Genomic DNA, 24,751 nt, shown 5'->3' with positions numbered 1-24,751 from the left:
CCCGGCCCCCTCCCTGGTGCTCTCAGCCCTGAGTTGGTGCCCATGGCCGTATCCGGCCCCCGCCTCCACACCCTCAGCTTCGAGCTGGTGCTCATGGCTGTGCCCGGCCCTCTCCTCCGCACCCTGAGCCTTGAGCTGGTGCTCATGGCTGTGCCCGGCCCTCTCCTCCGCACCCTGAGCCTCGAGCTAGTGCCCACGGCCACACCCGGCCCCTTTCCCCGTGCTCTCAGCCCTGAGTTGGTGCCCATGGCTGTACTCGGCCCCCGCCTCCACACCCTCAGCTTTGAGCTGGTGCCCACGGTCACACCTGTCCCCCTCCCCCGTGCTCTCAGCCCTCCTCACCCCGCGGTCTTCATCTGGCACCACAACAACAGGGCGTCCTTGGCTGACTTCTTCTCCTTGTTGTCTTCTGTCTCCACGCTGATGTCCTGAATCTGAGGGACAGAGGTGGGGTGGCCCTCAGGCCCTGCCGGGGCCAGGGAGGCCACTGCCCTTCTCTTGGGCACACTGCCCTTGACTGGCTGAGGCGGCTCAGATAGAGGACAGGGAGGGCAGTATGTGACGAATGTGAGGCCAGACCTAGATGTGGACACTCACTGCAGAGACCAGCGCTAGCACTGAGGGGGCACTTACATGCACGGAAGGGATAGGGAAGCCAGGGGCGGGCAGTTCCACATAGCGGGAACACGGTTCGGTGGAAGGTGGTGGAGGGACGTAGATATGGTAGCCCTTTGGGGTAGCTCTGCATCCAAGGCATCGTAGATGGAGCCGTGTTTGGGGCCTCTGCCCTCTGTGACCTAGGCCTTCCGTAGCTGGCAGAGGGATTACCTAAAGCACGGCTCTAGCCATGTCCCTCCCCAGCTCAAGAAGCTGTCCTGGCTCCCATGGGTCTAATGGCCATCTCGATGTTGAGGATTCTCACATCTGCCTTTCCTGCCTTCCAGACATCTCACGCTGGACAACTAGCAGATGTCTTACACTCAATATGCCCCCCTCAACTTTGGCTCCCTCCCCTGCCTTCCCTATGACTGTCAGGGGCATCACCTCGCTCCCAGACCCTCAGGCTCCCTACCTAGAATCCCTCACCGTCTCTCACCTCCGCCCCACCACGTCCAAGCTGTTGCCAAGGCCCGTCGAGGTCACCTCTGCACCATCTCTCAAACACGCCCCTTTCTCTCCTCTGACACTGCCCCACCTCAATGCAGACCCCGGGCCTGGACTATTGCAGTAGCTACTGGGGGTCTCTCCCCTCTCAGTCACCAAAGGGATTTTCCCGAAGCCCAGGTCTGACCGTGTCACCCTCTACTCAACACACTCCAGGGGCTCCCTCCATAAGCTGCCCTCTCCCACTCTCCTGTGTTCCCACACCTCACTCCTCAGCACGCTGGCTTGGCTGGGCCGTGAACAAGGCCCTCCTCCGCTCTGACCACTGACCTCCTGGCTTCCTCTAAGTCCCAGCTAAAATCCCACCTCCTACAGGAAGCCTTCAGCAAACCTCTCCTAATTCCAGTGCCTTCCCTCTGCTAATGATTTCTTACTTATCCTATATTTAGCTGACTTTGTACATGTTTGTTGCTGTCTCCCCCATTAGCCTGTGAGCTCTTTGAGGGCAGGGACCGTCTTTTGCCTCTTTTTGTATCCTAACCACTTAGCACAGTGCCTGGCACACAGACAGGCCCTCTGTTGTTTTTTAGTCATTTTCAGTCACGTCTGACTCTCCAGGACCAGATTTGAGGTTTTCTTAGCAGAGATCCTGGACTGGTTTGCCATTTCCTTCTCCAGCTCATTTTACAGAGGAGGAAACTGAGGCATACAGGGTGAAGTGACTTGCCTGGGGTCTCACAGCTAGGAAGTATCTGAGGCCGGATTTGCTGAGCCTTCCGACTCCAGGCCTGCGCTCTATGCACTATGGCGCCACCAAACTGCCCAACAGGCGCTTTGTAAATGTTTACTGACTGACTGACAGGTTCCCCAGTGGGTCTGGGATACGACCGATGCCTGGCCCTGGCCTTTGTCTCCACACAGCAGCCAAAGGGCACAGCAGCGCTGGTCTGGCCAGACCCCAGGCCTGGGAGGCTCTCCCTCTCTCTCACTCCTTCAAGGCCTTGCTCCAACATCACTTGCTTCCCAAGGCTTTTACAGGGCCCCGTTATTAGTGTCTCCCCTGACCTCACTGAAATTACTTGGCATTTCTGTTGGACACTCTTATCTGTATCTGGCTTATTTCTTCCTAGAAGAATGAAAGCTTCCTGTGGGCAGGGCTGGTTTCACTTTGTGTCAGTCTCCCTAACACTCAGCACAGCACACTATCATACTCGCATGCTATCGGAGCTTAATAAATGCTAGTTGAATTTCACGAAATCAAGGGTGCTGTGGGTCAGTCGATCAGCAAACACTAAGTAAGCCCTTTCTGTGTGCCAGGCCCACGGTGGCCGCCGCCCAACATTCTCTGCCTTCGAGGTGCACGCCGCGAGGGACACAAGGCACAGGAAGCTCGGAGGAAAGGTCGTTTTTGAATGGGCCGTGCCTGGGCTGGAGGGCAGAGAGAGGGCCCTTTGGATGGAGTGCCACTAAGAGTGATGAGGCAGGGAAGGGGGGACGCCCGTGTTGTGAGGACGCTGGGTTTGACCCCACAGACAATTGGGAGTCACTGGAGTTTGTGGAGTAGGGGAGTGCCCTGGTCATCCCCGCACGGAAATATCACTCTGAGAAATTAGGAGGCAATCACACAGTCCAGGTGCGGGGGATGAGGGCCTGAAGCAGCCTGGAGAGCTCAGAAGAGGTGGTGCAGGTGGGAGGCGCGCCTGACAGGGTGAAGGAGGGTGATACCAAGGGCGCTAAACTGGGTGAGGAGGAGGCTGGCAGCGTACTCAACCGTGACGAGGAAGAGGGAAGAGTCGCGCGCCTGTGGGTCATCCAGTTTGAAATCGCCAATGCCCGGGGTGCACCTGGGGTCTTAGCTTGACTGTCTGTGTACCTGGAACCGTAAGATGATGGTCCAGACCAAGCCGAGGGTCAGGCGGTGGTTACCGTCCACGATGTCGTGGGAGCCCATGTTCTCCAAATGCACCTTCTGCTCCTTCAGGAACTGCAAGGCCTTGTCCACATTCTCCAGGCAGTGGATGCGCATGCGCCCTTTGGTGGGTTTTGGCTGGAGGGACAAGAAGGCCGGGGGATGGAGGGCAGCACCTGACCCCACCTGGCCCCAACCCGCCCACCCCCTGGCCTTCATCCGCAAAGGGAATGTCCGGAACTGGGGGCAGTCACCGATTGGAGCCAAATTTCATGGGCCAAAGCTGGGATCTGATGTGGGGCCGGTGGCAGATTAAGATTCCCCAGGGAATTAACAGGTTTCGGCCAGAGGGGGAAGGAGCTTGGCTCAATGGGGCCACTGTTCCTGTGGGCAGAGAGCAATCCCGCCACCCTCGCCAGTCTTCTGTGGTCCTTGCAGAAAGAGCCTGAGCTCCCGTTCCTCTCCGGGGCTCTCCCCTCTCCCCAAGGGCCCCCTCCCCCCTACTCACCAGCGTCTCTCCAGACAGCACTTCAAGCAATCTCAGCAGATTGCGCCCATCGCGCAGATCGCTGTACAGGTCCCCCACGCGGCACGTGACCCTTGCCAGGTGGGAGTTTACCCACTTGGTGAAGGTTTTCTTCTGCACAGCCTCTCGCTCATCTAGAAGGCACCAAGACGGGGTCAACGCAACTCATCCCACCCTTGACCCCCGACTTCCAAACCACTGGTCCAAGGCCGCCCCTCAGGGATGTCAGACAACCCAGCTGGGGTGGCTCACAGAGCAGTGCCAGGGGCCGGGCTGGGCTCTCCCGTAGCCCCTAGGAGCCTCAGCTCCTTCATGGATCCCAAGAGGCTGGGTCAGAAGGAATCTTGGGCCGGCAGACCCAAGCCCCACTTTGGCCCAGAGAGGGCCACTGCCTCGTCAGAAGCACACAGCGCTCAACGCAGGTGTCTACCCCTACACTTGGGCTGACCACCTGACTCTGGTTCATGAGACCCCAGGCCCACAGCTCGGGCACCAGACGGAGCCTTAAAGGTTGTCAAGTTAAATGACTTAACTTGACCAAGGTCAGTCATAGAGTGGTCAGTGCAGACTCAGAATTTGAACCCGGGACTTGACTTTGAATCCATCACTTGATTCCATCAAAATTACTTTGTGGATATCTCCTATCTCATATGGACTTCTCTGTATACATCCTGCCCCCCCACCCCATCCCACAGAACAGAAGCTTCCTGAAGACAGGAATCATTTTCATTTTGTGTTATTTCTACAATGCCTTGCATGGTGCCTGGCATACAGCAGGTGCTTAATAAATGTCGACTTGATCTCAAAAAATAAAAATTGATCGAAGGGGTGAGAAATCAGCTTCACGAAGGAGACTAAAACAACTTGGCGGGAAGGGGCCACTTAAAGAGAGACCAGGAGAAATTTAATAAGTCTGTAATTATGTGAAGGGGCAGTGGGATACTGGGGGGTGGGTGCAGGGGGGGAGAAGCTATGCACTTGGCATCAGCAGAGACCTGGGTTCAAACCTCCCTGAGACAGTTTCAAGAGTTGTGTAACCCTGAGCAAGTCATTCCTCTTCCTGAACCTCAATGTCCTTATCTGTAAAATGGGGATAATCACATGTTCAGCTCCTGGCTGCCAGGGCTGTAGTAAAGCTCAGATGAGATAAATCAGGGAAAGTACTTTGCCAGCCTCAAAGCACCCACCAACGTGAGCTATTAGGCCCTGGAGTCAAGGTCTGGCCCTAAATTATAAGGGGTGTTGTCAAACAAGGTCCCAAGAGCAGCCAGAACCTCATTTTCCTCCAGAGATGCTCCCAAAGAGGGTCCCAAGGTTTCTCCAGCCCTGGAGCGTGGCCATCCTGAGGACAGCCTGTGGCAGGGCTCTCAGAAATCCTCCTCCTTGGGACGCCCACCTCCAAGGGGGTTGGGGGATTTCCTCTTTGCTAGGTCACACACACAGAAAGAGAAGCCCTCCTAGGACCAGCTTCTATTTCCTGGGGCCCTCCCTGTCCGTAAGTGTCTGGGGAAAGTAAAGGTCAAGGGTCAACCTGTGATGAGTCCTTTTGGTTTCCTTCTCCAAGGCCTGAGGGATGTGTCCCCATGAGCTCAGAGGCAGCATGTACCCTGGGATCTGATCATTTCTGGTTCTCTGATCTTTACTGCTGAGACTCAGTTTCCCCCCCTATAAAAGAAGGGGACTAGACCACAGGCTGGACTCTGAGGGTCTTTCCCCTCTAAATCAATGGTCCTGTCTGTCCTACTCCCAGACCCGTGAAAACCTGTCTCCCCCTCCCCCCAGTCCCCAGCCCCTTCCATGTGCCAGTCCTGGGGTCCCAACGACGCAGTGAGATGCTCTGATGCCCCTCAATGTCCAGAGCCCCAGGAGTAGACACTGGTCAAAGTCTGACTCCTTTTTGTGTTCCAAGCCCGCACCGTCCTTAGCCAGCCTCGCCCGTCTGGGTAGGAGAGGAATAGGCCACACAAACAGAGGCGTCTGGAAGGAGGAGGGGCAGAGGCAAAGCCCTGTTTCACCAGGGAATCTGCATACACAGGGAGTCTTCCTAGGTCCACACACACACCCAGAACTCCAACAAGCACACGGATGTCAGACTTCCCCAAGGCTCGCAGAGACCCCTGTGTTTTTACGGCCATCTCTGCTGGCTCGGATTTGGAATCCCACCCCCTTTCTTCTCCCCATGTCTCCTCACCCACATTTAGCCACCTACACACAGGACAGAAACACACCCTTACCCTCACTCTTAGATACACACACACACCCTAAATTCTTTGTGACCCCCTTTCTTCTCCCCATGTCTCCTCACCCACATTTAGCCACCTACACACAAGACAGAAACACACCCTTACCCTCACCCTTACATACACACACACACCCCTAAATTCTTTGTGACCCCCTTTCTTCTCCCCATGTCTCCCCACATTTAGCCACCTACACACAGGACAAAAACACACCGTTACCCTCACCCTTACACACACACACACACACACACACACACACACACACACACCGGCCCACTCAGCGGGCCCCTGCAGGCTTCTCCACCACAGTGCCCTGGGTCCTCCCACGCCTCCCCCGTATAGCCACATGTGTGACTGTTCAGGGGCCTTCTTGTCCTCAGCTTCTGTCACCAGTCACTGAGCCCACACACTGTCCTTCCCCACATTTCCTTACAATCCAGTGAAATGATATTGGTAAAGTGCTCAGCCCAGTGCGCGGCACATAACAGGCGCTTACTAAATGCTTACCCCCTTCCTCTCCTTTTCTCCTCCCATCAAACCACGCCCCAATTCCTCTCCAGCTCCCTTTCCCTCCGACCCAGCCCAGCTCCTCTCAGGATCTGCCCCTCTAGGCCTGCGCGCGCGCGCGCGCACACACACACACACACACACACACACACACACACACGCAGACACACATACACACACATACATGCACACACATGCACACTCTCTCTCTCTCTCTCCTCACTGACAGGCCCTCCTGCCAATGGGACCCTCACCTTGAAGCTGTTTGAACCGTCCTTCCAACACACTGGCATACTGGGCAGGGTTAATGAAGGCCGCGGGGGAGAGCAGGGGGCTCCCTGGGCGCCGAGCCCCCTCCAGAGCTTCATAGTGGGGCTCCCCTGTCCCGTTGAGGCCATTCCCCACGAGCCCAACCCCATTCATGTTGTCTGCTGCTCCCTACAGAGTCGAGAGCCCAGAGTCCATCTCCCCCAGCCAGGGGCCCAAGTTCAAGGTCAGCCCTGTGGGGATGGAGCAGCCCCAGGGGTCCTGGATGCAGGGGTTACAGGGGCCTGAGGACTCCGGGACGTCTGAGCTGCGGAGCTCCAGGTGCTGCTGCCGCGCTGCTGACGGGCCGGGCAGAAGGGGACACACCTGGCTGAGCCGTCTGGCAGGCAGGGGCAGAGCCAGGGGGACGCTCCAGACAAACAGGTTGGACAGCGGCGGGGGAGGGGGATGAGGCGGAGCTAAGGGGCTGGGGCAGGGCCGGGCCCTGCGGGGGAGGAGGGATCTTTGAGCACCCTATAACTGCTCCTCATGGGGAGAGTCTGAGGTATCTGAGGAGACCCCAATGAGAGAGAGCAGGAGAGGGGTCTGAAGCCCCCACGTTCCCAGCCGGGGCTGGCGGAGAGAGGATGGGCCTCTCTGCGTGGCCCTGAGGACCTCTTCCCAGGTCTCTGGGTAGCTCTGCCCCTGAGGCTTCCACAGAGGGGACTGTGAGGACCCCCTTCTTCCAGCCGGGGGAGCAATCTCCTCCCTTGGCCTTGGTAGTTTGGGGGAGGATCCCCCCACCCTCAGCAGGCACACACAACCCTTTGTGGCTCCTGCTCCACCCACCTCTGTCTCCCTTGGCAGAGTCCTGCCCTGGCCTGGGGCCCTCACACTTTGGGCCACTCCCCAGCAGCCAGACAGCAGAGGAGCCTGGGACAGACACACTCTCCTTCTTCCCACACCAGGAGCTTCCAGCCCTGGCTCCCCCACCTGCGGGGATAACCAAAGCCTTCCCCATCCATCCCGTCTTCTCCCAGACCTTTCTTTTGAAACCGCTCGGACACAGAGAAGCCTCTGTGAGGACAAAAGCAGAGGGGCAGGGAGGGAGGGGGGCCCAAGGGCACCCCACAGCACAATGCCCCTAGTCTGATCCTTGGACTTGACCATTCGAGCCTCCCCTGGGAAGGTCTCTTGTAGGAGCTCTGGGAAACCTGGCCTGTCAGATGGGGAGTGCAGGGGCCGGGGTCTGGCACTGTTAGGCAGCACACTCTCTCTCTGCCATGACAACTCAGCCCAGGAACGCAGCAGGGCCCGTCCGACGGGTCTGTTGGTGCTTGCAGGAGCCAGAGGCGAGGGCAGGGGTTGGAGGAGAGGGCAGGGGCTGGGGCAGTCTGAGCACATCAGAGAAAAGGCAGCAGGAAGAGGCGGCAGGCGGGCCCAGGGCACGTGACGCAGGGAACAGGTGGAGGGACAGGCAGCAGGTGGGGAGAATGGCAGTGTGAATCAAGGAGGAAACAATTGGGGCTGGGGAAGAAAGGGCGCCAGAGACCTGGCAGACGGAAGGGAGAAAGGCCAGGCCTGGAGCTGTGCAGAGGGCTGGGCCCTCCCCAGGCTAGCCAGCAAGGGTGCTTAGGTCTGTGCAGGGGAAGGAGGCTGGATCCCAGCAGAACCACTTGGAGGCCAGCTCCTCCATTCCTCAAAGAGCCCCTCTCCTCTCTGAGGAGCACCCACCTGCCAAAGCCTTGATCCGGGAGCGCTCAAAGAGCCTGGCGGAGCTGCTCTCATTGTCCCAATCCACGTCAGGCAGCTCCCAACGGTTGTTGACATCACTGTACTGACCCTGGATCTCCAAGCTGTCAAAGTCTGTGGGTGACTGCAGGGTGCTGCTCATGGTGGCGGAGGCACGGTCCTGTGGGGACAGTTAGCAATAATAACTCACACACTGTGCCTGACATGGGCCGTGCAGCAAGCCTGGGAAGTTGGCCTTATTCTACAAGTGGAGAAACTGAGCCTCAGAGAGAGAAGAGACTTGTCTGCCTGTGGTTACACAGCGCCTCAGTGGCAGAGGAAAGATCTGAGCCCAGGTCTTCCTGATTCCAAATTCAGAGCCCAATCCACTACAAAGACCTGCCCACACTTGACCCAATTTGGTAAGAGAAAGAAGAAAGCCCTCACTAGGTGCTTAGTGCTGGGGATACGGAGAGGCAAGTCAGATAGTGCCTGTCCTCAACACCCCTGGGGAGGTCTCAGCTGCAAATCAGATGGAGAAGTCCCATGGCCCTCGGGGGCTGCAGCCCAGCAGTGCTCAGGCCTCTTCTTTAATGCCATTTCCACTGATAAAATCACATCAGTGCCTGATATCGAACCACTGGACAGGGCCAAGGCCTCTAGTGGCCAGAACCTGAATCCAAGTTAATCTTTAAACCTGCATCTCCCATACTTGTTCTCTCTCTTCTCCCCTACTCTGCATTCCCAATCTACCCCACTCTTCATTTTTAAGTCTTAAGGTCCTGTGTTCATGGCAACTATTATTGTCATCATCATTACCAAACTGGACTCATTTGTTTATGTGCTAGAATGAAATAAAGATAAGATATCACTTGTGCGGCAACATGCCAAGAGGAGTGGGGAACCAGGATGGAGCGGTGCAGGGTGGGATGGGGATGATGGAGATAAGGCAGCCACTGCCTGGCGGGGGAGTCTGGAAGCGAGAGAAGAGGCAGAGGCCTGCCTTGGCACAGTATGCAGCATCTGTCAGAAGGTGAGCGACTCAGGGCAGGCTGAGCTTTAACCCCTGTCCAGGGCAGGGAGAAGGAAGGGCCTCTGGGAGACTCCTGTAATGGAGAAAGCCCAGCCCCCAGAGACTGACAGACCTGGGGGTCCCTCAGGCAAGAGGCGCTGGAAACAAAAGTCCCTTGACCTGACAACCAGTGAGGGATTTGTGGTCCCTTCTTTGATTTTTGTTCTTTTAAATAATATTTTATTTTTTCCCCAATTACAAGTAAAAACATTTTTAACGTTCATTTTTTTAAAAAATGTGGGGGGGGGGGGCAGAGCCAAGATGACAGAGTAAAAGCAGTGACTTGCTTAAGCTCTCCCCCAAACCCCTCCATATACCTATAAAAAATGGCTCTAAACAAATTCTAAAGCAGCAGAATCCACAAAAAGACAGAGTGAAACAAATTTCCAGTCCAAGACAGCCTGAATGGTTGATCGGAAACGTATATCGCGCCAGGCTGGGAAAGGAGCGCAGTTTGGTGTGGGTGCGCAGGCTGCAGCGACCCTGGAGCAGGCCTCAGAGGACTGAATCACGGGGAGCTGTGGTGGTTTCCAGACTTCTCAACCCAGGAATGCCAAAGACAACTTAGAAGGTCAGTGGGAAAAGTCTGTGACTGCGGTGAGAAAAGGAGCTAGGTCTCAGTCGCAGGTCCCAAGCGTGCCCTCAGGGCAGCGGCCCTCTGGAGCTCCCGGCCCACAGACAGAGGGGGAATCAAGTGGCTGATCGGAAGGCGATTGCAGGAAACTCTCCGCTGGTGCAGGATTCTCTTGCTTTGCCCGTGCTTGGATCTCCGTCACAGTTCTGGGTGGTAGACCTAGGGTGAGGAGGAGCGCTGGTCTGGTGGAGCTTGTAGCGGCTGTGGAGAGGAAACCCTCCTCACAGTTCCAAGACAGGAAAGAGTGCTCATAGACCAGAGCACAGGCCAGGAAAGGAGTAAACACCTCGCCCTTGATCATACCACCTTGGAAGAACTGAAAATTTACAGGTCCCTAGAAGTATTTCTGAACACAGCTGTACAAAACCCCTGAAGCTTGGGACAGTACGTTCTCCACATTAGAAACAGATTCCTACCTTAACAAAGAGTTTATAACTCAAGTAATTGGCCAGGATCATGAGCAAGCAGCGCAAAAAGAGTCAGACTATACTATCTTTCTTTGGTGACAAAGAAGATCAAAACATACAACCAGAAGAAGACAACGAAGCCAAAGCTCCTACATCCAAAGCCTCCAAGAAAAATATGAATTGGTCCCAGGCCATGGAAGAGCTCAAAAAGGATTTTGAGAAGCAAGTAAGAGAAGTAGAGGAAAAACTGAGAGTGATGCTAAAGGAGGCCCAAAAAAATACCGAAGAAAATTACACCTTAAAAAATAGCCTAACCCAAATGGCAAAAGAGGTCCAAAAAGCCAATGAGGAGAAGAATGCCCTTAAAAGCAAACCTAGCCAGATGGAAAAGGAAGTCCAAAAGCTTACTGAAGAAAATACTTCCTTAAAAATTAGAATGGAGAAATTGGAAGAGAGGGACAATTCGAGAAATCAAGTCACTGTAACACTAATCAAAAGGAATGAAAAAATAGAAGAGAATGTGAAATATCTCATTGGAAAAACAACTGACCTGGAAAATAGATCCAGGAGAGAGAACTTAAAAATTATTTTACTATCTGAAAGCCATGATCAAAAAAAGAGCCTAGACATTATCTTTCAAGAAATTATCAAGGAAAACTGCCCTGATATTTTAGAACCAGAGGGCAAAACAGAAATTGAAAGAATCCACCAATCACCTCCTGAAAGAGATCCCCAAAGGAAAACTCCGAGGAATGTTGTAGCCAAATTCCAGAATTCCCAGGCCAAGGAGAAGATATTGCAAGCAGCCAGAAGGAAACAATTCAAGTATTGTGGAAACACAATCACGATAACACAAGATTTAGCAGCTTCTACATTAAGGGTCCGGAGGGCATGGAATATGATATTCTGGAGGGCAAAGGAATTAGGACTACAACCTAGAATCACCTACCCAGCAAAACTGAGTATAATCCTTCAGGGTAAAAAATGGTCATTCAATGAAATAGGGGACTTTCAAGCATTCCTGGGCAAAAGACCAGAGCTGAATAGAAAATTTGACCTTCAAATACAAGACTCAAGTGAAACATGGAAGAGGTAAACAGAAAAGAGAAATCATAAGAGACTTATTGGGGTTGAGCTGTTTACATTCCTGCAGGGAAAGATGATATTTGTAACTCATGAGTCCTTTGTCAGTATTGGGGTAGTGGGAGGGAAAAAATTATGTTTGTATAGATAGATGGATAGATAGAGGACACAGGGTGAGCTGAGGATGAAGGGATATCTGGAAAATAGAGTTAAGGAGTGGGAGAGGATTATACTGGGAGAAGGAGAAAGGGGGAAGTGGAATAAGGTAAAATATCTCACATGAAACAGACAAGAAGGGACTTTTACGTTGGAGGGGAGATGGGGAAGGTGAGAGGGAATGAGTAAATCTTATTCTCATGGGATCTGGCTTAAGGAGGGAGTAACATACACAATGGGGTATGGAAATCTATCTTACTCTGCAGGAAGGTTGGGGGGGAAGGGGACAAGAGAGCAGGGGGTTGATAGAGGGGAAGGCAGATTGAGGGAGGGGATAATCAGAAGCAAACACTTCTGAGGAGGGACAGGGTCAAAACAGAGAATAGAATAAATGGGGGATAGGCTGGGATGAAGGGAAATATACTTAGTTTTTCACAACAGGACTGCTATGGAAGTGTTTTGCACAAGTACACATCTATAACCTGTATCGAGATGCTTGCCTTTTCGGTGAGGGTAGGTGGGGAGGGAGGGAGAAAATTTGTAATCCAAAATTTTAAAAACACTTGTTAAAATTAAAAAAAAATTTTAAAAAAATGTGGCCCTTTCTTTGAGAGTGACAGGGTTCCTTCTCAGTGATCAGGGCTTGTGGTCTCTTCTAGGATCCCAGGCCTACGATGCTAATAAGTAAATAGTGTGACCATCTCTGTGGTCCTGCAAGGGCTGTTTAGGACTTTACTCAAACAAATATTTTTCTCCTCAAAACAAACATGAATTTCTCCCCCCCCCCCCAGTTCATCAGATAGTCCCTCCAAAGGTGCAGTATAAACCATCAATTTAGTTCAAACATTTATTAGATGCCTAATACTCACTAGGCTAGAGTCGAGGGCCTGCCCTCAAGGAGCTGATATTCTATGGGGAGATAGCAGGGCACAGAGAAGTAAAGGTAGGATGATGTGAGGAAGAGGAGGAGAAGCAGTAGCAGCAGCAGCAGTACACACTGGCAACTGAGGGGAGTCGGAGAAAGCTTTGCATCAGGGTGAGCCTTGCAAGCCCAGCTCCAGGGAGGGAACCTTGGGTCCCCCTTGAACCCTGAGTCTGGGACCTTATTCGTCCCTCCCTGAGGAGTCAGCATTGCTACCAGGCTGCCCAAACATGAGAAAGAGACTTTGCAAGTTAAAGCCGGGGTGGCAGAAAACAGAAAGGGCTAAGGGGAACAGAGACAGGTGACTCTCTTTGTCAGAACCTGACCTTCTCCACGTCTACTGCTGTTTGGGGAGCAGCTTCAGTGAAGGGACTGCTATTTCATCCGTCAGCGGAGGGCTACCCAAGCCAGGGCAGAGAAGAGAGACCTAAGATTGCTTTTTCTGCCCCAAATCCACCACGTATCCCGGGTCTGTGCCCTCGGCGTTTGATCTGTAAATATTGACACAGAAATCAACATCAGGTGAGGTTGAATCACCCTGAGCAAAGGGTGCAGAGGCATGGGGTTGACAGGCTCCAGGATCCACACCATCTGTTTATGAAGTCTGAATGGGAAGCAACCAAACCCCTGGGCAGAGTCTTAAAGTACAGCAGCCCTGGTGGAGTCCAACCAAAAGCCTTATTCCTGCTCCAGAAGCTTCTGTAACTCCCTGTTGCCTCTGTTTGTCATCTAAAGCCCTTCACATCCCGGCCCCAGCCTCTCATTCTAGGCTCCTTTATATGTGCTCTCTACATGCCAGGCAACTGGCCTACTGGCTATTCCTTTCACAGGATATATAGCCTGTAGCTGTATGCCTTTTTCTTTTTCTTTCAGAACATCATGTTCCAAGATTTTCTCTCCTTTTAAGTAGCTGCATCATAGTCTTTTGTGACTGACTCTGCTTCCTCAGCACAGTACCTTTTTTTTTTTTAAACCTGGAAGCTGTGGATTTTGACTATGACATTCCTGGTTGTTCACAATTTGGAGAGTCTTTTAGGAGGGGGGACCAGTGGTTTCTTTTTTTAATTTGTCCTCTTCTAATAGATCTGGGCAGTTTTCTTTTGTGATTTCTTGAAATATAATATTCAGGGTTTTTTGGGTTTTTTTAAGTCACAATTTTCAGGGAGTCTAATGATTCTTTGATCATTTCTTCTGTTTTCCAGGCCAGTTGTTTTTGACGGTAGATACTTTACCAACTCTTCTAATTTTTCAGTCTTTTGATTTGAACATTTCTTGTTGTATCATGGCATCACAAAGTTCTGTTTGCTTCATTCTCTTAGGGAGTGAGGTGTTCTGTCTTCTGTTCTAAGCTATTTATTTTTTTTTCTTTTAGCTTTTTGGTGAGGCAATCGGGGTTAAGTGACTTGCCCAGGGTCACACAGGTAGCAAGTGTCCAGTGTCTGAGGCTGGATTTGAACTCAGGTCCTTCTGATTCCAAGGCTGGAGCTCTATCCACTGTGCCACCTAGCTGCCCCTAAGCTATTTATTCTCAAGGGCACTGGCTTTGTTGTCTTCTTTGGGGCTTACCTCTTGGGTACCTGGATTTAGGCATGTTTCTAGTTTCAGCTATTGGGTTAGAACTTTGGGCCAGGGCCAGGCTCCACCTCCTCACCTGCTCTTAGAATGGGTAGACAAGTTTGGTCCTGCCTGCTGTGGTCTGCAGGGGGTGGCTGAGACCAGGCCCCACCCTTGCCCCAATCCATGACTCCACCTGTGAATTCTGATAGCCTAGGATGGGTTCTGGCCTTGGCCTCTTCCTGTCTCCCTGCTCCATCCCCTGCCCTGCTGCGGTCTTGACAGAGTGCAATTGGAAGCTGAAGATCACTCTGTTTTCAGATCTCCTCCAAGGTCCCCTCTGGGTTGTGTATTAGGTCAAAGAGCTGGCACTTTCTTTTGCTATGGCTACAGACCCTCTGAGGCACACATGTACTGATCACTCCTGTCTCCTTGGCCCAGTGACCTAACTGGGGGTTGGCTCTGAACCCCACTGCTGCCCTGACAGGCTAGGACTGAGATCCTACTGGCTTCAAGCCCTGTTTAACAGAAGTCAGGTGGGGTTGTCCCTAGTGGGGTCCCACTCAGGGTTTCAGACCCTGTTTACCTCACCCCCCCAGTGCCCCTGGAAAGTCCTATCTCCAAGTACCTGGCGCTCTGGGCTGCCTTCTTGTGCAGGCCAGGGCAAGACAGAGGAGTGTACTGGACTTTCTCTCTGATCTACTCTTCCACTGGGTGCCCACTTGGCCCTGCTGTGGGGCTACATATGGGAGAACAGGGCTCTTCTAGGACCTTTCACCAGCTAAACACACCTTTGCCCTGGTTTTCTCCCATGCCTGGAATGCTCTGCCGCTGCCCTATACTCTCCCATCTCCCTTCAACACTCAAGCACTACCCCCTCCAAGAAGCCTCTCTTAACTGCCCAGGTGGAAGGAATGCTCCCCTCAACAAATTATTTTGGATTTGCTAATCTGTGCCCTGCCCCCGTCTATGCCCCCAACTAAGTTCTTTGAGGCCTGAGACGTTCAGCTTTGTATTTGTCTCTCTAGGGCCCAGCACAGCATCTACTGAATTCAATCATCAACCCTCACATTTGTTTTCTCAGAACTGGCCTTACAGTTTCATAAGAGCACAGATCCAGAGCTAAAAAGGGCCTCTGAGATCTCCCCATTTTACAGATGAGGACACTGAGGCCCAAGCTGGAGAAGTAACTTGCCCAAGATCTCAGAGGTGGTTAAATGGCTGAACCTGGATTGGAACTCTGGTCCAGTGACTACATAAAGTTCAGGGTTGGTCTCATGACAGCAATACTAGAACCCTGTGCTATTCGGGCCGTGGGATGAAGACAGAGTGGGAGGTACAGGCTTTCTAGCCCTGACTCTAAATGTGTGACTGGGGCCCCTAAGCAGGTGGTCAGACCTGGGCTCTGTGTCCCCTTCACCCCAGTAAGTAGGCAAGAGCGCAAAGGGCTCGACCTCCCATCGGCTTCCTTTCCCCAGAGCTGAGCAGCAGAGGCCGGGGGCATCCCGGACACAGCACCTGCTTGGGGTTCCAGGGGACCTCTCAAGTGAGGATGACTCTCCCCATGTGCTCCCAAGGGCCTCGGCTGGGCCCCAGCGTCCCAAGCTGCCTCTCAGCAAGGCCGGAAGAGAGAGCACCCAGCGGAGCCTTTTTGCTGTCCGTGGAGCCTTGGGGGTGTGACCAGGTCACTTCCCAGTGGAGCTCAAGAAGCTGCCATGGCTCCCTGCTGCCTCTCCTGTCAATCCAAAGCCTCTGTCCGACACACCTATTGGTCACCCGCCCAGCATGTGGTCAGTCTCTCCCTGGAGGAAGCTTACATTCTACTGGGAGGAAACAACATACACATACCAAATGGATATGTGATTAAACTCAAGAAATCTGGGTTTGGAGTCAGGAAGCCCTGAGTTCCAATTGGCTACTCAGCCACTGACTACAGCGTGAGAGCCACTCCATGCCTCAGTTTCCTCATCTGTAAAGTGAAAGGATAGTATTCAAATGTCTTTAAGAGCCATTCCTGCTCTAAATCTCTGGTCCTGAGTGTAGCAGACTGGGCACTGAGTTTGGCCCTGAGTTCTAATCCTGCCTCGACCTTATCAGCTCCATGATCCTGGGCAAGTCACCTCACCTCTCGTGACCTCTGTTTCCTCTTCTGTAAAACGGGCATAAGAATAGCACTCACCCCCACAAGGTTGTTGTGAAGACCAGATGATTTGAGGGATGTGAAGCACCCTCTAAGTGGCAGCTAACAGTCATGATTATGCTCTCTCTGAGGCCCTCGTGGGCCTGGCCCAGTCGGCCTCCTTGCTCTTTCTTACTTTCTCTTCTCCCTTCTATCTCTTGGGATCCTTGAGGTGTCCCCTCCTACGAGAGGCCTCTCCCGATTTCCCCAATTCAAGTCAGTGCCCTCACCAGGCTCTCCAAACTACCTGGTGAATCTTCTATTTGTCCTCATCTGTGGATTTCATACTTCCTCCTTCGTGCACTGGCTGTTTGGTGCTAGTAGAATGTAACCCCCTTAAGGGGACAGGCTCACTCATTTTTTTGTCCCTATATCCCCAGTGCCCAGCACAGTGTGGGTGGGCACACGGCAGGAACTTAATAAGGGACAGGACCTCAGCACACACCCCAACAAGGCTGGGGTCTCAGCTGCCTTCGGCCTTCGGCTGCCCGAGAAGGGTGGCTCAGGGCCAGCCCCAGTCTGAGGGCGCTCCCAAGGGCACCCCCATACCATCCTGTTTCTGGGGTCCTGTGTGTGCCTGTGTTCTGGCCCTATCGCTCAACACTCCCCTTCCTTCTCTGTTCCTGTGAAAGTCCTATGTCTTCGTAGGTGGTCATCAGACCCCTGTTTCTCCATGCTCCAGAGCCACACTGTAGGATCTGTTACCCAGAGCTCTGGCTTTTCCTTACACCATTTTCTACATCTGTGCTTCCATGCAGCCCTACATCCCTAGGTTCTTTCTATACCCGTATTCTTACATGTCTCCAGCTCTCTAGGGGAATGACAGGCTGCAGGGAGGGCAGGGTTAAACCTGCCTCAAAGAAAAACTGTTTTTCTTGGGGTGGCTAGGTGGCACAGTGGATAGAGCATTGGCCCTGGATTCAGGAGGACCTGAGTTCAAATCTGACCTCAGACACATAACACTCACTAGCTGTGTGACTCTGGGCAAGTCACGTAACCCCAATTGCCTCACAAAAAAACCAAAAACAAAACAAAACAAAAAAAACCCAAACACTGTTTTTCTCTTTCACTGTCTAAGTTTCGGCATCTCTCCTCCCATTTCCCAGGACCGCCAAGTGCTATCTGCCCTCACCAATCCCTATGAACCCTGGCCCTGTGCGTCCCCCTGGGCTCTGGTGGTTCACAAGGCACTGCTGGCTGGGCACCCCAGCTAATCCAGATTACAGTATCACCAGCACCTTATTCTTAGCCATCAACCTCGAGGCTGGACCTGAGTAGCTTAAACTCTTAAAGCTAGAGTTAATTCCTAGCAATGGCAGGCACACTTCTTCCTGAATCAACACCTCAGTGACTTAGAGGAAAGCCCTGCCCATCTGTGTGCCTGTTTCCGGAGACAATTTGTCTCCATCCCCTTCTTCCTGGCCGGCTCTGTCGGAGATCCTGCCTCCTCCATCTAGAAGCGAGGCTGCCCCGTGCCCCTCTGCTCCTCCATCTCACTCTGTTCTCCTTTTGTTACCAACTTTCAATTCTTTGTTGTCACCACAATTCTTTGGTATACACTTTATTTTTTTTTATCAACTTATCTTTGTACCTCTCCTCTCTTCCCAGCGCTCCTTGAGGGCAGAGTTGGGCTTCGTTATTTTTTACCTTTGTATTCCCAGTGCCTGGCACAGAGTATGTATATAATAAGCCGTTGCTGAATGAGTGAATGAATGAATGAATGAATGAATGAATGAATGAATTGAATGGGAAGGAGTGAAGGTTGGTTCTGAGAAAAGACTCTCCTGAAATAGTCCCAGCTTGAATTTATATAACAATTCATATCAACCTTTTAAGGGAAGTACTGTTAACCTCATTATATAGAGAAAGAAACTGAAGCTATGCAAAGGAAATCTCACAACTGAGTCCTAGGAAGAGGAAAAGCAATTCCATTTTGATTAGGGGAGCTGTGAGGCTTGAGTCCTCGGAAGCCCAAGGTGGGAGTGAGCTTCTGTCACCCAGGGTAACTTCCAGATCTTTTTTTTTTTTTTAGTTCAGGTTGTCCCTTAGGCTAAATGGGTGCAGAATTTCTGTATCTGCAACTTCAGGATTCAGAGTGACAATGGAATGTGCCAGAGACACACTGAGCCAACACAGTGCCAGGAATATCTGACAAGGAGAAAGAAATGGAGTTTGTGAAGTCTAAAAAGGAATCCATATCGAGAAGGGAGGAGAGAGCGCCAGTGATGGGGGGGGTGGGGGACAGAAGCATGACAGCATTAGGGAGGACTAGATGGCAAGAGAGATGCAGAGGGCAGCATGCAGGCTAGGCAGAAGAGACGGGGAGCTAAGCTAAGGACGGTTTATTTGACTTGGAACACACACTGGTGGGAAGAGAAAAGGCACAGAGGGCTAGAGTCCTAGGGAGGGATCCGAAGCCTGAAAGTGGAGGGTGGAGGCACAGGAACAGGAATGAGGGAGCTTCTTGGAGCCCATGGAGTCCCCAGGTGCAGGGCCCAGACCCCACCTCTGAAATCAGATGGCTGGCCTCCTCTCCTGAGCCATCACACTCCCTCTCAGGAGGGCACCCCATGTTTTCTGCTCAGCTGCCTCTGCTCTTCCCTCCCCAGTCCTTTAAACCTCCCGAGGGCACCCCAAAGTTAACTAGTGGAGGGGCATATTTAGAACTCACTGCCCACTCCACTTTCAACCCCACGCCCATTTGCTGGATGACCCAGCCCACACAGAAACTGCCAGCTCTCCTGCTGGTTTTGGGGTGGAGGAGGGCAGCTGTTGAAACAGCCTACAGGAACATGGGCAGCAGGTTAGGGCAGGGTCGAACCTGTATCTAAGAAAGGCCGTCGTGGGAGCCCATGGGGTGCGGTTTGGGACATCCCCCAGAACTGTAGCCAAAGTGGATGAGAAGAAACGATGGTGACACAGGACCTGGCAGCAGCGCCCCAGCGGAGGGGCCATGCCCAGAGGCTCCCTGCCCAGGCACACACATAAAAGGATCACCTTTGCCAGCTCCTTCCCACAGAGGCGGGGCCTTCACTTTTCTGCACGGCTGTTTCCCTCCCTCAGGGGGATCTGAAGGCAGATCCACCCGGCCGGTCCTGCTTCCCCAGATGGAGACGGCTGCGTCTCCAATTATTCCCCTGAACTACCGCGGACAATGCCTGTCACCGCCACACGGCCACCCTGACACCAGCCTGGGGGGGGGGGGCTGGTGATGAGCACAGGCCCCGAGTCACACAGATTCACACACGTCGCCACCAGCCTCCCACCGACAAAACCACTTGGGTATCCCCGGCAGAGGGGCCCGAGGGGAGAGGTGAGGACCGATAAGCCCCTGTCCCACCCGCCTTCTTGGACTCTGTCGCCAGTCACAAATATCCGCAAACACCAGGGGCACCTGAAAAAGCAGCTCAGCCCATGACGTCCTGCCCCAGCCGCCGCTGCTTCTGCTCCCCACTTCCTGGCAGGGAAGCCCCCTTTATCTAACAGGAGCCCTGCGCCGCCCTCCTCCTCCCCGCGCCCCGGCCCCATCCCTCGCCGGCCGGCTCCTGCCAGCTGGGGCTCGATGCACAAAGCTGAGCTCACCCCCAGCACCATCACGGCCGCCTCCCCCTCCGCCCCGGCCCGACAAAGCGCCCCGGCCCCGCACCGGCTCCCTCCCCCCTACCTCGGAGGCCCGGCCAGGCCACGATCGCAATCGGTCGATGGGACGCCGCGGCCGAGACTGGCCGGTTTCGGGGAGCGGGGAACGGTGGCCGGTCTCGGCGCCGGTGCGGCCGCGGGAGGGGGAGGAGGCGGAGCGGAGCGCCGGGCAGCGGCCCGGCACACGCGCGAGGCTGGAGCGGAGCGCGGGGCGCGCGGGGCGCGGGGTTGGCAGCGAGCCGCCGGCTGGCGCGGGGTGCGGGTGCGGGTGCGGGCGCGGGTGCGGGCGCGTGGCGGCGGCGGCGACGCGCGGGCCGGGCGCGAGCAGCGGGAATGCGAAGGAGGACAATAGCCGCCCCCCGCCGCCAGCCGCCCGCTCCCTCGGGATGCGGGGCGCCCGGCGCCATCTGGAGCCCCCAGCCCAGCGCCATGGCAACCCGGCGCGTGCGGGGGTGCGCCCGGCCCCCCAGACAGCGCCTCCCAAAGCTCCGTCCGGGGCGTCGGCGACAAGCCGGGGGTCTCCCGGCCTGCGGGGACTTACTGGACGCCTTCCACCGGAGCCCTCAGGGGTAGCGGGCCTCGATTTCCCGTTCCAGAATTCCTCCTCCGTCCCCGCGAGCTCTTCCCCTGTCCCTTTTCTCCGGCTTCACTCCCTGTATGATGCCAGGAGGCTCTGCGGGCAGGCGGGCAGGCGGGCTGGCTGGCTTCTCTTCCAGGGCATTTCCATTAACTCCCCCCCTTCCCATCAATCAGCCTCCCTGACCTGTCCTCACTCACTGCAGCTTCCCAGCCCCACTTATCAACTCAGGGAATTCTGGCCCAAAGGCGGCCCAGATTTCTGGGTCTGGGACTGGGACAAGAAGAGCATGCTGACATCAGACCCTTCTGTGGCTGAGGCTATGAGGGTGTCTCTCTGACTGAGAACTTGATTCGTTCCTAAGTGGCCTGAGGCCATAAGCCAAGGCAGCTGGAACTGGGGATCTGTCTGGCCCACCTCCCACAGGGGCAGGGCTGGAAGGGACCCTCGAGGTGATGGGAGCCACACAATTAAAGATGGAGAAACAGGCGCCTGGAGGTGGGGAGTCTAAGGGCGAGCGCTTTCTGCATCTCGCTAGCTGGGCTGCTGGTTTCAGGGAACAGAATTATAATCAAAAAAGGCTTCAATTTTGAGATCTTTCTCCTTATGGTGGTTCACATGTTGAGAAGCTGGTAACAAACTGTGTAATAAGGAGAGGCCAAAGTGGCTTTTAATTCCTAACTTTTAGTATTCCTGTGTGTGTGTTTTTTTTGTTTGTTTTGTTTAGATTAAAGAGACCCAGGAAAGCCATGGAGGGATCATAGGAAGGACCTGGACAAAGGCAGGGTGAAGTCCTGCTTTCAAGCTGGCCTTGGGTGCGACCCTCCTGGAGAACAGGCCTGCCATCGCCTCCACCCCCGCCCCCACCCCACTCATTCGGGAAGCTTCCCAGGGATCTCTGACAGAAGTTAGGACTCAACTGTCGGGGAAGCCAGCAAGCCACAAATGTAAAAGTAGCCGGGGGATCCCTTCTAGGTCTGGGCCAAACAAATCCTCTCCCTGAGAACCTGCTTCTGGCCAGGGCAGGTGTCCTGCAGTCCTCGGGGCGGCACCGGGCGGCTAGCTAACGCTGTTATCCCTGTTTTCAGCAGCACCAACTTCAGGCCAATCCAACCAAACCAGGAGAGCTAAGACCTGAGGTACAGCAGCTCATTCAAAACATCCATTTATTTCAAAAAGACAGAATGACAGGGCGGTCAAGGTGATTTGTTCCATCCACACACTGTGCCCATCTACTGCTGTTGACCTTTATCAGGTGGAGGCAAGATAATTAAAGCTACATGCACCTGCCACCTACAGGTTAAGTGCCCGCTGGAAAGGGATGCCCTGAGGCAAGAAGGGCCTTCAGAGCACAGTCCCCATACCCTGGGAAAATGGGATGGGCTCTAGAGACGGCAGCCTGAGGTCCTGGGAGGGCAGCACTCACAGAGGCAAAGCCAAGCCTCCAGCCTGGCCCTTCTGGCTCCACGCTCTGCCCTGCCCCCCATCTGCGCACGATGATCTCAAAGGCAGATTACGTACACACAGAGATTATTCTGTATCTTAACAGTAACTTCCTTTTAGGTGATCTTTTTTTATCAACCCTTGAATGAACACTTTGCAGACATTTCAAACCCTTTAGCAGTCAGAAGGCAGGCAGTTTCCTGGAGACGATATATTTTAAACGTCATGGCGTATTTCACTCACGATGAGGGAATTACCTTTGTTTAGCGGTACTAATGCAAAACAAGTTAAACGCTACTCCATAACATGTATCAAAGATTTCCTTTGCACAAGACCCAGACTGGGGGAAAACAACGAGGCGATGTGAATGTGGGGCAGTCACCTTCTTTCCTCCCCTCCCCTCCCCTCCAGCAGGCCCAGCATGAGGCCTACCGGATGGCAGCTCCTCCAGGAGAAGGAATGACTACGGCCCACTGGGCAGAAGGACACAAGTCTGAGCAGTTTTTGGGTGAAGGATGACTTCACCCCAGCAACCTGAAAGCCCATTTCTGAAGCTTAAGGACCTAAAGTCTCAGATAAGGGGTCATGTCAATGGGGGGCTCTTGGCATCAGAGAAACCGTACCATCAAGGAAGTGGGTAGTCTTAGCCTCTCCTCCGTAGAGTGGAGGTTTTCTGAGCAGCTAAGAGCTACCCGCTGGAGCTCAGTTAAAGTACCCAATTCATTAATTATTCTGGAGAAACTGAAGTCGACTTGTCAGGAGACATTTATTTTTGTCCAGTTTGGGTTCACAACGTTCCTTTTCAATCTGTGCTCCCAAACTGTAATTTGCAAGCCTGAAATACTGACCAAAGTTGGGCCCAGAAATGGGCAATCAGGATGACAACCTCCAAGACTTGCCTACACCCGGTGCAGGCTGGGACGGAGCACAAATCTTAATGATTTCTAACACAAGGAGTGAGTCAACCAGAGCTTAATCTTCAACCCAAGAAAGCCGGTGCTGTACTAGGCACACAATGTTCTGGGCATTTCTTTGTTTCCAGAAAACTCCAGTCACGGGTCCTTGGGAAGAGACACTGCCCCCAGGACCTGGCTGCAGCCTTGAGATGGGTCCTCACGCTCCCTCCCCACCAGCAAGAGCTCAGTGCTGAGAGCTGAGGGAGAAAAAAGAAGGCTTAAACAAACCCTGAAAGAGAGGTAAGGGGCAGCCTCAGCAGCAGGACCCAGTGACACTACCAGGGCTGCCGTGGCCAAAGTTTGGGCTTCTGTACCCAGCCGAGGGACAAATGTGGCTCCAAGGAGTGAGGGTGCAATTAAAGGCAGAAAGAGCTGGGGTCAAGTCTCAATTCAGACACACTGGCCATGTGACTCTGGGAGAAGAGGGGTCATCGATTTAGGGCTGGAAGGCTGAGGAGCTGTGACTTAGCCAGGGTCACTCACACAGGCCATAACTAGGAATCCACTCAGCAGCTCTTTCAGAAGCTGGAATCTAGTGTGCGTGAACCCCAGCTAAGGGATCTTTCACCATTGCCCTTCTTTGTGTTTGTTTGTTTTTCCTAGGCAGTGGGGTTAAGTGACTTGCCCAGGGTCACACAGCTAGTAAGTGTCAGGTGTCTGCGGCAGGATTTGAACTCAGGTCCTCCTGACTCCAGGGCCAGTGCTCTATCCACTGCGCCATCGAGCTGCCCCCACCACTGCCTTTCTTATCTGGGCTTTTAACACACTCTGACCTGGTTTTGCTTTGTTCTTCCCAGTCTTTCTAGAGGAGAAAACGGGAGGCAGATGAAGAAGGGAGCAGGCCTTGCTCCTGCCATGCTGGCCCATAGGCTGTCCCATCCATTAAGAAGCAGGCCCTCTCTCCTCTAGCATGTGCTCCTTCCGACTCAGCCCTGCCCCCACTCCTTCTGAGTAGTGAGCGCTCCGACCTGGCACTGACAGGCTCACGGAGCCGTAGAACAGAACAGAGGTGTTCATTCTCCGTCACCTCCAGAGGCCAGTGACTCCTGGTGCCGCCATTTCGACCAGTTTCCTCACTTAAAAAACAGGCTATAATCATAGCTCCTCGCTCCCAGGGGTGTGATAATGAAATGAGATTATGTTGCAGATAAAGAAAAGGGACTGGACCTAGCACTTCACTGAGAGGGCCCTCCTAGAGGAGGAAATTCCCTCCATCCTGACACCTTCTTTTCAATGCTGGACATGCCTGGAGGCCCTAAGCAGTGACTTGCCCAGGGTCACTCAGTCAGTGAGTGTAAGAAGCCAAGCCTGACCCCGAGTCCTCCTGACCTCAGGACACATTTGTTATCCCCAATGCCACACTGCCTCTCAGTGTAGAGGAAGCTGGGCCCATCCTTACCTAGCACACACTCAGCCCTTAGCTGTCTCCGCTTTCCCTCTGACTGTACCAGACTGATTTTGGCGGCTGGTGGTATAGAGCTCGGGTACGACCCCAGGGTCTTGCTGTCAAGAGGGGCTTTTGGGGGAGGCCTGGTGCTCAACAGCTGTGCAAACACAGGAGAGGCATCTGGCCTCTCAAAAGCCCCGGTCCTTTATCTGTAATGTGGCAATCCTGGCCATATTGGTAACTTCTGAGGGTCAAGACAATCCAAAGAGATTACTTGACTCCTTTGGCTACAGGTTACTTCAAACCCAGCTTTGTCTCACTTTAAGGAAGCCCAGTGTTTGCTTCACCCAAGGTAAATGAAGGGGTGATTATTTGCTTTTTAATTTTCCATCTCATGAAAAAATGCAATCATCTTATTGGATGTGACCCCCTCCTTTGTGCATTTTAAATATAGCTGACTGACAAAGGACCAGCTCACA

General features: G+C 53.6%; 1 protein-coding gene across 5 annotated transcripts in view; it reads right to left on the bottom strand.

Annotated features, from left to right (window-relative positions):
• SPTBN2 (spectrin beta, non-erythrocytic 2) overlaps positions 1-24,751 on the bottom strand; it is a 46,757-nt gene that overhangs the window by 18,101 nt on the left and 3,905 nt on the right. Inside the window, exons 1-5 of one of the 5 annotated variants that reach the window (XM_027856016.1) lie at positions 20,451-20,777; positions 8,267-8,444; positions 3,522-3,673; positions 2,978-3,151; positions 343-434 (exon numbers count right to left, since the gene is read on the bottom strand). In XM_027856016.1, the coding sequence (XP_027711817.1) occupies positions 343-434; positions 2,978-3,151; positions 3,522-3,673; positions 8,267-8,426 (578 nt within the window). In that variant the 5' untranslated portion in view covers positions 8,427-8,444; positions 20,451-20,777. Of the gene's footprint in view, positions 1-342; positions 435-2,977; positions 3,152-3,521; positions 3,674-6,540; positions 6,929-8,266; positions 8,676-12,863; positions 12,991-20,450; positions 20,778-24,751 lie in introns of those variants that run through there. The other 4 variants (XM_027856015.1, XM_027856014.1, XM_027856017.1 and 1 more) reach the window with 4 other exon arrangements.

Source organism: Vombatus ursinus, unplaced genomic scaffold (genome assembly GCF_900497805.2).
Source record: "Vombatus ursinus unplaced genomic scaffold, bare-nosed wombat genome assembly UNPS02011369.1, whole genome shotgun sequence".
NCBI classification, from domain to species: domain Eukaryota; kingdom Metazoa; phylum Chordata; class Mammalia; order Diprotodontia; family Vombatidae; genus Vombatus; species Vombatus ursinus.
The sequence above is the reverse complement of the archived record's forward strand: the minus strand, read 5'-3'. Positions and strand labels throughout refer to the sequence as shown.